Consider the following 16,455-nt stretch of genomic DNA (forward strand, 5'->3'; position numbering starts at 1 on the left):
CAAGGGAATCGGGTATGCATTCTTAGTGGTGATTCGATTGAGACCCCTATAATCAATGCAAGGCCTCAATTCACCACCCTTCTTCTTTACAAAGAAAAAGCCCGCTCCTGCTGGGGAAGTAGACTTACGAATGTGCCCCCGGGAAAGCGCATCTGCAACGTACTCCTCCATGGCCTTATTCTCCGCAACCGAGAGAGGATACACCCTGCCACGCGGAGGAGTGGCACCGGGTTGCAAGGATATGGCGCAGTCGTAAGGACGATGAGCAGGTAAGGCACCAGCGCGTACCTTGTCAAACACGTCCTGGTACTCCCCATAATCAGAGGGCAATGCAGAGTCCGAGGAGGCACACAACACCTTAACCGGCCCACGGATGCACCCGGCCCCACACTGTGGAGACCACGAGAGAATCTCGGCAGTTTGCCAATTGAAGGTTGGATTGTGCATCTGGAGCCAGGGATACCCCAAAACCACCGAATAGTGTGGAGAAGAAATCACCTGGAAACAGGCCAACTCCCTGTGAACAGCCCCAATAGCTACTTCAACTGGCATAGTCTCGTGGGTAACCTGCGGTGGTTGCAGGGGCCTGCCATCTATTGCCTCGAGAACCAATGGGGTAACTTGAGCCTGCAGGGGAATGGAGTGCTGGGCAGCAAACGAGCTGTCCATAAACAACCCACCAGCCCCAGAATCTACCAACGCCTGGGCCGTCACTGAGCCCTCCGCCCAAGAGAGGACAACGGTGATCAGTGGCTTATCTCTGCGGAACGCCGGGGACGAGGAGACTCCACCCAAGATCTGTCCCAGACAGGATCTCAGGTGCGAGCGTTTCCCGGATGGACTGGACAGGACTGCCGAAAGTGCCCACCAAGACCACAGTACAGGCAGCGACCCTCCCGACGCCGAGCGGCCCGCTCTCCCTCGGAAAGGCGAGCAAACCCCAGCTGCATGGGCTCACCACCAGACAATCTATCCCCAGGAGGCGTGGGAGGAGAGGGAGGAATGGGTGGGACAGAAAACGCAGGTGCCAGTCGATTGGAAGGCCTCCGCAGGCGTTCCTTGAGTGAAGGCCTCTCCCTGAGCCTGGTATCAATCAGGATCAGGAAGGAAATTAGTGCTTCCAGCTCCACAGGCAATTCCTTGGCTGCGCTCTCGTCCTTCAATGCATCAGAAAGACCCTGAGAAAACGCAGCCACCAGAGCCTCATTGTTCCAACCCACCTCTGCTGCCAGGGTACGAAACTCTATGGCGTACTCGGCAACGGTCCGTGAACCCTGTTGCATAGACATGAGCAGCTTGCCAGCCGAGGCGGAGCGAGCCGGTACGTCGAATACCCTACGGAAGGCATCGACAAAACCGGAAAACTCGTGAATCACTGGGTCATTCCTCTCCCATAAGGCATTCGCCCAGGCCAAGGCCTTGTCTGAGAGTAGCGATATTAGGAAACCCACCTTTGACCTCTCAGTCGGAAAAGTGTGGGGTATTAATTCGAAGTAAATCCCCACCTGGTTGAGGAACCCACGACACTGACTCGGCTCACCCCCAAAGCGCTGTGGAAGAGGAGCTGAACCAGTCATACCTCTGGGCGCCGCGGGTGCCGCAGCAGTCGCGGCGGTAGGCGCAACAAGCGGAACAGCAGCGGGAGCGACCACCGGAGTGACAACCGGCCTAATAACACCAGGAGTAAGGTGCGCGGTGCGTGCCAGCAGAGTTTGCAACGCCTGAGCGAACTGATCCAACAGGAGATCCTGTTGATCCAGTCTGGCGACCAACATTGGAAGCGAAGGCGTACCTGCAGGATTCATGGCACTTGTGTAATGTCAGGGCAGGGCTGTGGAACGGACAGGTAGGCCTAGTGGCAGGGTAAGGCACTGGCTGACGACCACCACCACCAACAGACCGAAGTCCCTCAGGCGCGGAGTCTAAGTCCCAGGCTGCCCTTCACCAGGGCCCCTGATGGTGGGGATGGACTTGACGCAGCCAGGAACCAGGTTGCGGCCCCCGAGACACCCCGGCTGCGGTAATGGCCGCCGCCAATGGCGTGTAGCTGGTGAGAATGACAATAGCGTAGTCAGGCAAGCCGAGTCGACAACAACAGGACAAAACAGTACAGAACAGTAGACAGAGAATCACAGGTCACGGGCCGGGTTCAGCAACGGAAGGTCAGATCGAAGGAAAACACAGAGAATGGTCTTAGTCACAAGCCGAGTCAGAATACCAGAAGAGTCACGAGCATATACACAGAGCTGTAGCAAGACCAAGACACAACACACAAGTGCAAAGAGCATGTGCGGATCACAGGCTTATATGTACTCAGTCACACCCCTCTGGGGGATGGACCTCAGAGACCTGAAGGCATAAAAGCTTCCCACCATGCTCAGCAGAAATCCAAGATGGATGCCAGCACATGGAGTAACATAACCTCTGGGAAAAGGTAGGACCTTGACAGGGCACCAGTTTGACACCCCTGTTCTTCAACATCCTCCTCCTCCCCCTCCCGGGGAAAATCTGCGCCCTTCCAAAACCAACCAAGCCCTCAGAAACCACCTCACAAGTGCGTATGCTTTAGTCGGGTGGAAGACCACTATGTAAATCGCTAGCTTGCTTCCTTAAGATTCAAGTAATGGCTCAACTTCCATCCCATCTGCACCCTTCTGGAGTACTGTCTATAGACATATTATCTGTACCCAGGGGTCTTTATTTTGTGTCTCTCTGCCCCTGATTGCATTCGGGGTTCTGCCCTCGGATGTTAGTGATGTCTGCTCCCAATATGGCTAATCTCTATGTACGCCCCTGTGCTCTTATACTCCTTTCCTCTATAGTCCCCATTCATTCATAGTATGCCCCTCTCCCCTCCCTCTCCTTCCTCTTTCCCAATCCCATCTTTTGTTCTCCCCCCAACTTTTTTTTTCCTTCTTGCACCCCCTCCCCCCACCCGTTCCCCCCTCATCCCCCCACACCTCACCCATCTATGCTCTCTCCCCCCAGAATCCTGACTTATTTCTCTGTGGTGGAGCCTCCAGTGCTGGAGCCTCAGTGAAGTTCTTAAAGCGGAGTTCCACCCAAAAAGGGACGTTCCGCTTTAAAGATTGGTCCCCCGCTCCCCATTAAGGATTGGCACCTTTGGGTAGCGGGTACCCAAAATTGACAGGTACCCGCTCCCAATTCTTCTGCGATCACCTAGGCGATCAGAAGGGGAAGTTCTCCTCCTACCCTTATTCCCCGTATTCTTTTGGGACACGTGACAGGTCCCAGAAGACGACGGGGCCATTCAGGAAGCGCAGTGCTACTCACGCATGCGCAGTGGGCAGCCGGCTGTGAAGCCGCAAACTATCACAGCTGGGTGTTCACACTGAAGATGCCAGCACCTGGAATACAGGACGGCCGGTGAAATGGGCTGCGGGGGGGCACCACGGGATCGTGGGACAGGTGCGTGGCTGTTTTTTAAAAGTCAGCAGCTACAATTTTTGTACTTGCTGACTTTTATTTTTTCACAGTGTGAGTAGAACTCCGTTTTAATGTGATTGGGGAGTATCTCCCTTTTTGTTAAAAATGTTCTGCTTTTATTGTTTTGCTTCACTGTTTGTATATTTCTCATTTCCCTAGATACTGATTGTTACCACTGTGAACCTGGACTCGTTGGGGCAATGCCTGGAGTGGTATTACACTCCTGTGGGCTACATTCTTATCATATACAGCAACAGACACGGCTCCTTCTGATGATGGGGATCATTTAAGGTAATCTCTTGGAATGTTAAGTGGCTGCACTCTCCAAACAAGCGTATGCAAGTTCTGCGACATCTGAAGCGTTTGAGGGCAGATGTAACTCTTTTGCAGGAGACACATCTCTCAACAAACAATCTCACACACCTGTCAAGCTATGGGTAGGCTAGGTGTATGGCTCTCCTGCTGTAGGCCGTAAAGCAGGGGTAGCCATATTACTACTACACAAAATCTCATCTCTACACAGCTTGGGCAGAGTTCGCAACCACGAATGGAGTCCATTTAACCAACCCCAATCTGTTCTGGGAAACTGGGAAAGCATTCCTCAGAGGGTGCATAATCTCCTATACTACACAATTTAAAAAACGATCTCATCTTCAGTACCAACAGACTAGCGAATCTCTTCGTCAAGCACATATCGCACTCACCCTCAATCGCACCCCAGCAAACAAGCTGACCTGGCAATCTGCTAAACATGCCTTTGATTATTGGGCTGAACACCAGGAGGCAGCCAAATCAGCCTACGCCACCCTGAAATTCCATAGATATGGCAACAAAGTAAATTATTGGCGCATCTCAGTGCTGGCCCACGTATTCCTACCTACATTTCTACCCTTCGGTCTCCCACAGGAAAACTTCTTATGATGCCCTGTGAAATTAACGCTCTTCTTACATCCTATTACACTTCTTTGTACTCAGAGGACCCAATTGATTCTAAGGCCGCTGAGGACTTGATAGCTACCGTACACCTGCCTAAGCTTACTCAATCCCAGCTAGGTGCTCCAATGACACTACATGACATCCGCACAACAATCAAGAATTTACCCTTGTCTAAGGCTCCATGTCCTGATGGCTTTAGTGTCGAGTTCTATAAATTAACTATGGACTTCATCCCGGACACTCTGCATCATGTCTACAAGGCAATGTTGGCAGACAGCCCTTATCTCCCAACCGGCTCTCAAGCACATATAAAACTCATGGCTAAAAAAAGGAAAGGACCCACTATTATGAAGGTCTTACAGACCTATTTCTTTGATTAATGTTTATGCCAGAATACTTTCGAAAATCGTAGCAGCTAGGCTGGCCTTGCTACTCCCTACCATACTAAATCTGGCCCAATCTGGTTTCATGCTGGGCTGCTTAGCGATGCTCAATATTCACAAAGTCTTGCTGGCCCTTGAATATGCTAAAACCCACCCAACGCATTATATAGCAATCATATCTTTAGAGGCTGAAAAAGCCTTTGACAACATTAGGTTCGCCTGGCTCTTTTTGGGCAAGGAGAAGTTTGGTATCTTGGGTCCCATTCTGGACTTTGTACAAAAAATCAATTTTTCACCCTCGACTAGTCTGATCACACCCGACTTTATGTCTCCAGACATTCCCTTAACCAAGGGTAAGAGACAGGGCTGCCCACTTTCCCCCCTTCTTTTCAACATTGCTTTATAACCTTTATGTAGGTTACTTAACTCCAAAGCAGGTGTAAGTAGTGTCAGGACTGGCAAATGCACTTTTCGTTCAGCTTTATTTGCGGACGATATACTTTTATTTTCCTCAGATCCACCCTCAGATTTTAGACTGTTCCTGAACTTATTTGCGACCTTCCACAGCTGCTCGGGCCCGCGAATCGATTTTGACAAGAGTGAAATGCCACCTTTGAATCCTATTACTTCAACTCGCTGGCTCACATTTTCCCCTTTTTGTATAGATAAACACTCTATTACCTATTTAGGCATACACATAGGCAGAGAACCATTGTCTCTCTATTACCTTAATTACCCTCCTTTAATCAATAATATTGTACAGGAGCTGGAAGCTTGGTTGACTCTTCCTTTCTCACTGTTTGGGAGATGCCATCTCTTCAAAATAGTCTAATTTGCAAGATTGCTGTGCCCCTTGCAAACACTATTTTGTTGAAGCACAAAAGCTTCATACGGCCCTACAAGCCTTTCTATGGCAACGGAAAAAAACATGCATTGCATTACAGAAGCTATGTCTCCCCAAGAGTGAGGGTGGTGCAGGCCTGCCTAATATTAGATTCTACAATTTGTCTTGTCTCCTTAATCAGGGTCTCAATTGGCTTTCCATTAAATGATGGTGCTCAAACTACTCCATAGAAAAAGCCCTGGTGTCTCCACTACATCTCTCTGCCATTTGACACTCGAAACTTAAATCTCTACCTGTGTCTCTTCAATCCAACCTTCTGATCAGAGACGCCATATTGGCCTGGAGGGAAATGAAGAAACTCCTTGGCTTACCACCAAATATATCTTGCTACCTACCTATACTTGGAAATCCTATGTTCCCTCCTGCTAGTGAACTTACGGCATTTACCCATTGGTCACACAACAGACTTATTAATGTCATATCAGTCTTTCATAATACCCAAAGATCCTTTAAACCCTTTTCTGACCTGGCTGTTCAATATTCCCTACCTGGATCTCATATCTTCCACCATCACCAGCTGGTGAATTATCTCTGCTCATGTTATTCCCCTCAACAGGATCTCTTCAAATGCTCCTTCATAGAGGTATTGCTCTGTCAAGATCACTACTCCATCTCAGACATCTACTCCCATCTTGTCTCCCACCAATCCACCAAATAACACCTTACTCCATTCAAAACATGGACCCCCATACTCTGTATGAATGATACTCCAGAAAAACCCTTACTGGGATACCAGAAAATTGTTTTGTTGGTGCTCTGTGAAACATGGTGCGAAACTCAATTCAATATCATTCACCGAGCCTATTATCCTTTCTTCAATAACTCAGCAGTAGCTGCTCACCCATCATGCCCCTGGTGTGACCATAACCGACCGACCTTGTTCCACCACCTGTGGAAATGTACTCGAGTTTCAACCTTCTGGGACCAAATTCTCCATTGCATCAATAAACTATACAACATCTTTGTCTCCAAAGATCCCATGATCTGTCTCTTTAGTTATGAAGAGCCTACAAACTCGACACACCTCTCTGCTTTCCCTCAGTGGATACATATTTGCTTATTGGTTGCCCACAGAGCCCTCATGCAGGCCTGGATCCACCCAAATCCTCCACCTCTAAAAGGCAGTGACACAAGTGCTAATCAACCTTTCAACCTGGAAAAGTTTAACACTGTCACCAAAAATTTTAGGTCCATTCGTCGTTTCATCGCAAGATGGAGACGCTTCATGGAGCATTCCTTTTCACCTGCCGAACTAGCCTCTCACGTGGAACCCTTCCGTTACACGGACAGATATCTCAAAGCTCAACTGACCAACACACTGAGTAAGCTCCAAGTGACCAACTCAATTGCTGGCCCCACCCCCCATTTGTCCTCCTGTCCAACCCTCCGGGGATTCCATGATTCGCACCAAGTTTCAGGTAGCCTACATACCTATACTTCTGCAGTGTAACAATGGATAGAAAGTGGTACTGTTCACGTTGCTGTCTCCAAGCTTCTACTCCTAGGGAATTAATCTAATCTAATGCTCAGCCTTCTTTATTGCCGCATCATACCTTATCTGCCTATAACCAACATTTTTCTTTTGCATTGTATTTGTTGTACAGGCATATGTGCCCTTTTTACAAGCACTTTTGGCTGATAGTTTGTTTATTGAGATTGTAATACTGTTTTTACTTGGAAAAAACTTCAATAAACATTTAAAAAAAAACAGTAGTACAAAGCACACATGCAAACAGGTTTTTTTCAAGCATGACTGGCTTTGCAAAATTACTAGTAATGCTCAATGCAAAATAAGATTCTTACTACTTACCTTTTTGGGAGATGAACCCTAATTTTGCTGTTTTAAAAAGTTATGCCCACTGAAGATTTTTAAGCATCTGACACACTTTTGGAGGTGTGTTGGATGCTTGGTCCCGTACTTTGTTCTATGGTTCCTCCTGGTATATACATTACTACTGTGACCTGTAGTGGTCCCTTGTCTTGAGAAATATCTTTTCAATGTTGCCCCTTGCTTTCAACATCAGTTTATACATTCCTTTCATTGATGTCCCTTTACATTGTCCACTATTGTATTGGTAAATGTTATCAGCTAATGTACTCTTCTCAGTTTTAGATTGCATATCAAGGATAAGTTCTATCCTGACCTTAATGCCTGTACACACATTCGCTTTTTTTCATTGAACCCAGAGGGCTGAACGAGAAAAAATGTAGAGATTGCTGTACTAACTAAGCAATGTTGGTGCAGCTATCTCTCCCGCTGTGCTTTTGTGTTCTCAAAGGGAGACTTCCCCCACCCGCCAGAAACCACTAATCAGCACTCGCAGCCATTGGCTGTGAGTGCTAATCGGATGCTGATCTTCTAGCATGTCCCTTTGACAAAAGCCGGTCTTTAGACTGACTTCTGTCAAAAGGACAGCTGTACACATGGTCCAAATGCCAGCCGGTTCCTGCTTTATATCCAGCTTAAAGTGTTACCAAACCCACAATAGTAAAATCAGTCTTTATATGCAACATGCTTGTCATACTCACTGTGTAACTTAAGGGGTTAATCATCTGCATTGTGTAAAAAGGCTGTATGATCTTGTCTTCTCTGATCCTCCCCTTCTTCTGCTTCTTCCATCTGCTGATAGTACAGAGCCGTAGGAGACACTCTGCACATGCTCAGTTTGGTGTGTATTGCTAGAGGTTTTTTCATCTTGGGAGAGTGCATGTGATCAGCACAAGGCCAATCAGCACTGTCCAGACAGGGGTCAGGAGTCCTGTAGTCACATTGTTATTATTATTATTATACAGGATTTATATAGCGCCAACAGTTTGCTCAGCGCTTTACAATAAAACGGGAGACAATACAGTTCAATACAAGAGGGTGAGGAGAGCCCTGTTCCTTGGAGCTTACAATCTAAGAGGGAGGGGCTAATAACATAAGACAATCAGGGGAGAATAAAAACTCCTCCTACAAACTTTAACCAGTGCTCAGCTGGACACTGATAAAAGTCACAAGACTGCTCTAACGGGCTGATGAGAAAAGGTACTTAGCAGGTGTGTACTAGAATAATTGCATTTCCTTTTTCTGTGAAACTGTGGGATATAGTGAATGCAGGGTCCTGGGTTTAGTAACACTTTAAGGGGTCCATTTGTTCTATCAATATATAACTTTGAACAGGGCACCTAATTTGATATGCAAAACCTGACATAAAGTAATTTAAAAAAATAAAATTGTATTTGTTTTATTTTTCAGGGTAAGAACATTGCAATAATTTGAAAATACTTGGATGGAGCATAAAGAGGTGAAATGGTGGGTGCTGCCTATTGCTGTCGTTCACATTCCTTGTACTTCATTCATCACTATTGTTTAGAATGGGGCCTATTTGGTTGTTTTGAGCAGTAGCTCAAGTTTCGCTATGGCCTTTTTTTGCTTCAGCTTTTGAAAATTATCCTCAAACAGCAGTTGTCACATTGGAAAAAATGGCACAAAAAACGGACTGTGGCATAGAAGCATTCCAGTTATAAAAAACGTTGCTGCATTCCAGTCATAAAGTCTTTGAGCTCTTCAGGTTTTAACGTATGCTGCATGATCCGCATTTAAACATCCCTTTGATGGAAGGCCTCCCCTAATCATGATGTATGTGTCAAATCCCTGGACAGCTACACTGACTGCATGGGCACTAACAGGTCAGCATTCATGGATGTAATTACAGTGGGCACTGGAGGGGGGTATGGTGTTGCTTCAATTTTTCTGAAAAGGTGAACTTACACTTTTACGAACAACTGTGTAGCATGCGGGCTGGCTTGATTAGCTATATCAAACAAATTGCTTAGGCAGGAATTTGCTTTACACAGGTGTGTGGTAAATCAAATTAATTTGTACAGTCAGTTTGCAATGTGTACAGTTATCTTAGCTTATTTAACTTATAGTCAATTGCACTTATTTATTCAATGCCAGCAGCAATGATGTTCAAAGTATAGTGATTTTTGGTACTTGTCTGTTAATTCACCAGATTTATTTATATATATATATATATATATATATATATATATATATATATATATATATATATACAGTGGGGATCGAAAGTTTGGGCACCCCAGCTAAAAATTTGTATTAATGTGCTTAAAGAAGCCAAGGAAAGATGGAAAAATCTCCAAAAGGCATCAAAGTACAGATTAGACATTCTTATAATATGTCAACAAAAGTTAGATTTTATTTCCATCATTTACACTTTCAAAATAACAGAAAACAAAAAAATGGCATCTGTAAAAGTTTGGGCACCCTGCAGAATCTATAGCATGCACTGCCCCCTTTACCAAGTTGAGACCTGCCAGTGTCATGGATTGTTCTCAATCATCGTCTGGGAAGACCAGGTGATGTCAGTCTCAAAGGTTTTAAATGCCCAGACTCATCTGACCTTGCCCCAACAATCAGCACCATGGGTTCTTCTAAGCAATTGTCTAGAAAACTGAAACTGAAAATAGTTGACGCTCATAAAGCTGGAGAAGGCTATAAGAAGATAGCAAAGCGTTTTCAGATGTCAATATCCTCTGTTCGGAATGTAATTAAGAAATGGCAGTCATCAGGAACAGTGGAAGTTAAAGCAAGATCTGGAAGACCAAGAAAAATATCAGACAGAACAGCTCGCAGGATTGTGAGAAAAACAATTCAAAACCCACGTTTGACTGCACGATCCCTCCAGAAAGATCTGGTAGACACTGGAGTTGTGGTACACTATTCCACTATAAAGAGATACTTGTACAAATATGGTCTTCATAGAAGAGTCATCAGAAGAAAACCTCTTCTACGTCCTCACCACAAAAATCATCGTTTGAACGTTGCAAATGAACATATAGACAAGCCTGATGCATTTTGGAAACAAGTTCTGTGGACCGATGAGGTTAAAATTGAACTTTTTGGCCGGAATGAGCAAAGGTACGTTTGGAGAAGAAGGGGCACAGAATTTAATGAAAAGAACCTCTGTCCAACTGTTAAGCATGGGGTTGGATCAATCATGCTTTGGGGTTGTGTTGCAGCCAGTGGCACAGGGAACATCTCACGAGTAGAAGGAAAAATGGATTCAATAAAATTTCAGCAAATTTTGGATGGTAACTTGATGCCATCTGTGAAAAATCTGAAGTTAAAGAGAGGATGGCTTCTACAAATGGATAATGATCCTAAACACACCTCGAAATCCACGGGGGATTACATCAAGAGGCGTAAACTGAAGGTTTTGCCATGGCCTTCACAATCTCCTGACCTCAACATAATTGAAAATCTATGGATAGACCTTAAAAGAGCAGTGAGTGACAGACAGCCCAGAAATCTCAAAGAACTGGAAGACTTTTGAAAGGAAGAATGGGCAAAGATACCTCAAACAAGAATTGAAAGACTCTTGGCTGGCTACAAAAAGCATTTACAAGCTGTGATACTTGCCAAAGGGGGCAGTACAAGATATTAACTCTGCAGGGTGCCCAAACTTTTGCAGACGCCATTTTTTGGTTTTCTGTTATTTTGAAAGTGTAAATGATGGAAATAAAATCTAACTTTTGTTGACATATTATAAGAATGTCTAATCTGTAATTTGATGCCTTTTGGAGATTTTTCCATCTTTCCTTGGCTTCTTTATGCACATTAATACAAATTTTTAGCTGGGGTGCCCAAACGTTCGATCCCCACTGTATATATAAATGCATATATATATATATTTTATATATTTAAATAAAACATATGAAAAAAAAATATATATACCGTATATATATGTGTTTATATATATATATATATATATATATATATATATATATAAATAAATCCGGTGAATTAACAGACAAGTACCTGATTTTTTACAGTCACTCATATTTTACTTTGTGAAGTCCAGTCAGTGACAAGTGATAACTGATTGTTTCCTGCACCTTATATATCATATATATATCAGGTGCACAGCTTAGCTGTATCAGCCCTTACCTGTATGATCAAGCTCTTAAGCTGTGTTAAAACATTTTTATCATCTAACACAACTTCTCTATTACAATTTCTCTATTAAGATTGTAGATATCTTGGTTTAATACAAAATTAAATAATGTAAACACAGCAAGTTAAATAGCAGTGAAACTTTAACAACAAGGACAACAGCAGCACAACATCTTGCAAGGGTTTTTCCTTTTGTATCTAACAGCCAATTTAAACTTCTCGTTGGTCTTTTGGACATAGTCTTCTGTATTTTGCGTGGCCATCTCAATATTGTTCAAGGCTTCCCCTTGCTCCTCCACTAAGATATAAATTTGGAGAAAGAGGTCCCTTAAGTCCTTTATTTGATGTTCTAAGTTAACCAGCTCTTTGTGTCTTTGCTCAATTTCGTTCAATTGTCCTTTAGTGATGTTTACTTCTGTGAGCAGGTTCTCATTGAAGACATCCCATTTGCCTTGCTCCACCATTTTGTTCACCTCCTCCTCGCTTATTTCCTTCCCTGCTACCTCCAGTTGTCTTATGATAAATGTTTTACATTTTGATTGCTTTATAGCAATTGTGTCATTGTAGTGAAACATTGCCGTCTGAAAACTCCGAAAAAGTCCAGCATGGTGGGTCTTCAGAATCCTGGTTACACTGGATGACTGGCCAAAGTCTGTTTCTGCTTTTTTCACTTGTAGTGATAAAGTGTCCAGGCGGCTCTTAATATTCTCCGCTTGGACTTTGATGTCCTTTGTAATATTGCTTTCCTTCTTCAGAACACTGAATCTTCTCATGGAGGAGACCAGGACCTGCTGCTGTTGTCCAAATTTTACCACATTCTGTGAAAGCGCATTAATGTCATTTTGAAGTTTTTTAATGTCATGTAAGTAGCGCTCGATGATAGGCTCCCGTTCAAAGATGACAGCTTGCTGCTGTAGGTCTATGGGTTCTTCTCTGGAATTCACAGTTTCCTGGGATGCCTCAAGTTCTTTTGACCTTTGCATCAACTCTTGAAGGCGATCCTTCATTTTGACTCTGATGTGTTGAAGCAATCCTTTCTCTAAACATAGATAGCTTCTAAGGCCTATAAATTCAAATAAAAAAAAAGTTTTACAAATTTGCTTGAAAGAAGAGATACTCCTGTATTTTGCATCCCTGCTTGTTACAAATTATTAGGCAGAGCAGTTTTTTTTAAGAGGAAAGTATCAACTAAGTACGTATGTTTGCTGTTAATTTAAATCACTTTGCCAGTTTAAGGCTACGTGACAATGTGTATCTAAAAAAAACCTGTCCACCTCTGACCTATTGATGTTCACTTTTTCAGTGATTTCCGCACAGCTCATTCCCTTATCTCAGCCACCACCAAAATACATGTTGCTGGCTGATATCAGAGTCTAGAGAAACCAGTGATTTCACCTCCTCGTGTGACAGTGCTCAGGCCTAACACTAGACCCAAGCATTGCATCAGGGGAGGAGGTCACATGCCACCCATACACTCCCTAGAAAATGGAAAAGTTGCCCAAATGTTTATGAAATCTGTATTTTCAGTACAAATACATAAATTGCCAAATATATCTAGCCACATAATTACATGTGTTTACAACAAGCAAAAAACGCACAATTCCAACATTTGTAAATAGGCAGCACACTAAAAACCTTTACAGTCCATTACTTTAGTCTTAAACCTAAAGATTATAAGATTGTCCTTCTACTTTTGGCAGCATGCGAGGGGATGCAATAAGGGTTTGCATATGTACAGTATGTCCATTCAAATTATGTGTGTTTATATTTTTATTCAATTTCATAACGATCACAAGGGAGTTAAAGCGGAGTTCCGTCCCCCACTACCTCCCCCCCAAAAAAGTTAAAAGTCAGCAGCTACAATACTGTGGCTGCTGACTTTTAATAGTAGGGCACTTACCTGTCCATGCATCCAGCGTTGACCTCAACCCATGCAGATTCTTCAGTCGGCTGTTGGGTCCTGGCGCTGCCGTCATGACTAAGGGAAACCAGCAGTGAAGCCTTGCGGCCTCACCACCGGCTTCCTACTGTACTATGGTTTGTGAATGGATGGCAGTCCTCTGGGACCTTGAAAGTTCCCTAGAGAGCTGCAGGAGGTGCTGAAATTCCGGCTGAGTTTGCCACGGCAAATTGAGCTGGAAATAGGAGTGGGTACCTGTCAAAACCAAGTGCCTGCCTCCCTCTCTCCCCCAAAAGGTGCCAAATGTGGCAGCGGAGGAGGGGGAGGAGAAATAAAAGCAGAGCTTCCACTTTTGGGTGGAACTCCGCTTTATTAAGCCCCAACACAATAGAACAAATGCAATAACAGGTGCTATGTATGGATACATAAGAGGTCTATTAGACCCCTGACATTCCCTCTACTTTCAGCACATACAGATAAGATTGTCCCTGCTCTGTGGCTCAGCCAGCTACTGTTGCCTGGGCACTAAGCCTAAAGCCCTGTACACATGATGGGAATATTGGACAAATTATCGTCCATTTTTTTTTTAATGCTAGTCACATAGAAAGTGAAGAGGCTATTAAAGTTACGAAAATTCTTGTATGACAGGAAGAAAAATCATAAATGATGTAATGTATTTGTGTTGTTTTTCCGGACAAAAACTGCATTGATTAAACGAAATTTGTACGATCTGGTATCTTACTTGAAACATTTTCATGCTTGTCCCTCCAAACTTTTTTTAAGATGAAATCTGTGTACTAACGATCAGATTATTGTACGATTGCTTAAAAAGCGGTATTTTTTTACAATTTTCTGATGGTGTGTACTAGGCCTAAAAATAAGATGTGTTCAGAGCTGAGCACTTCCAGGTTCATTTGCAAAGGGAAAACCAGTGAACAAAAGTTCACTGATCTTCTGCTACTCCCCACTCTGAAACCTCCTGCAAAAGTCCAGGATTTACAGAGTAACCTGGTGAGTCCAAGACGCCTAGGGGATTGAAATGGGGAATGGACCCTGCAGAAGCGGTCATGCAACACTTTACCCATATAAATTTTTTAGCATTTTTTTGAGATAGATAAAACTTTATTTTAGTGGTATTTATTCACCACTGGGATTTTTATTTTGTTTTTTTGCTATATAAATGAAAAAGTACAAAAATTAAAAAAAAGTGTTTTGCTTATAAAAGTTTGCAAATAAATAATCTTTCTTCATAAATCTTGGCCAAAATGTATTCAGCTATCTTTTTAGTAAAAAAAAACCCCCAAAATTAGTTTATAACCAAAAATTATAATTTTTCAATTTTTTTTTACATTTTATTTAATTTTTTTTATATTGTTATGTTTTTTTTTAACATACTGTCAACCTAGCAGTACAGTGTCACCATAGTGACACTGTACTACTTGTGGGGGGTGATGGAGATTTATTTATTTATTATTATTTTTTTACACTGATTGCTTTTACACCCATAAAGGCTGTAAAAACAATCATTTCTCCTTCTCTCTGACTGCATTCTTGCAGCCATTGAGAAATACTGTGAGAGCTGTGACTGGTCACAGCTTGTCACATGATACAAGGCTGTTGTGAATAGCCTCCTACCATGTGACCTCTGTGATCATTCATAGATTTTACAAGTAGTAAGCAATGATGTTGTCAGAAAGTGACATCTTGCTTACTACTATTCATGTGATCATTGATTGGCCATTCAGTGATCACATGATCGGGGCCTCACACAGAGGTCCCGTACAGCGATTAGTGTTCCGCTGTGTCCGGAGGACACAGCGAGCATTGGATCGCAATGCCGCGCACTCCCAGGGAGCGGGCACAGGCTGAAAAAGCAGAGGCCATTTATGAACGGCAACCCGCTCCTGCACTGCTCCCGTCCAGCCGTTTATGTACATGGGCTGAATGGGAAGTAGTTAAGCTGATCACATATATCTAAACATAGTTTGTTTTTTTTAATATGTTTACTGATATGTTTCCACCCAGTAGGGGGGGATGTTGGGGTAAGAGATCACACAGAGGTGTGGCTCTGTGTAATGTATCTGTTGGCCTGTGTAATGTATCCGCGGGCCTGTGTAATGTACCTGCAGGCCGGTGTAATGTATCTGCAGACTGGTGTAATGTATCTGCGGGCCTGTGTAATGTATCTGTGGGCCTGTGTAATGTATGTGCAGGCCTGTGTAATGTATCTGCGGGCCGGTGTAATGTACCTGCGAACCAGTGTAATGTATCTGTGGGCCAGTGTAATGTATCTGTGGGCCTGTGTAATGTATCTGGGGGCCTGTGTAATGTATCTGTGGGCCGGTGTAATGTATCTGCGGGCCGGAGTAATGTATCTGCGGGCCGGTGTAATGTATCTGTGGGCCTGTGTAATGTATGTGCAGGTCTGTGTAATGTATCTGCGAGCCTGTGTAATGTATCTGCGGGCCGGTGTAATGTATCTGCGGGCCAGTGTAATGTATCTGCGGGCCTGTGTAATGTATGTGCAGGTCTGTGTAATGTATCTGCGGGCCTGTGTAATGTATCTGCGGGCCAGTGTAATGTATCTGCGGACCGGCGTAATGTATCTGCGGGCCTGTGTAATGTATCTGCGGGCCTGTGTAATGTATCTGTGGGCCTGTGTAATGTATCTGCGGGTCTGTGTAATATATTTGCGGGTCTGTGTAATGTATCTGCTTCTGCTTTTACATATGCAGGGCATCAGCAAATAGTTTAGACAGAGCTGTAGCTCTGAGTCACCTTTACAATTATGAATGAATAAGCAGTGCTGATCACGCATTCATGATAGTGACAGATCACTCAGTTTAGGGATGGGGCAAGGCCCTGTTCTGGCTGTACCTCCTGCTACTGAAATGCCTATAATTTGGGCTTCTAAAGGGGGTGAAGC

General features: G+C 43.8%; 1 protein-coding gene across 1 annotated transcript in view; it reads right to left on the bottom strand.

The window, feature by feature from the left end:
• Positions 1–11,698: 11,698 nt before the first annotated feature.
• The window catches only part of STX19 (syntaxin 19), a 32,334-nt gene continuing 27,577 nt past the window's right edge, over positions 11,699–16,455 (bottom strand). The window contains exon 3 of the mRNA XM_089682871.1: positions 11,699–12,692. Coding sequence (XP_089538997.1) covers positions 11,773–12,636 — 864 coding nt within the window. The 5' untranslated portion in view covers positions 12,637–12,692 and the 3' untranslated portion in view covers positions 11,699–11,772. The remainder of the gene's footprint in view (positions 12,693–16,455) is intronic.

Source organism: Staurois parvus, unplaced genomic scaffold, assembly GCF_062004578.1.
Source record: "Staurois parvus isolate SC_StPar_1 unplaced genomic scaffold, SC_StPar_1.0 ptg000299l, whole genome shotgun sequence".
Taxonomy (NCBI): Eukaryota; Metazoa; Chordata; class Amphibia; order Anura; family Ranidae; genus Staurois; species Staurois parvus.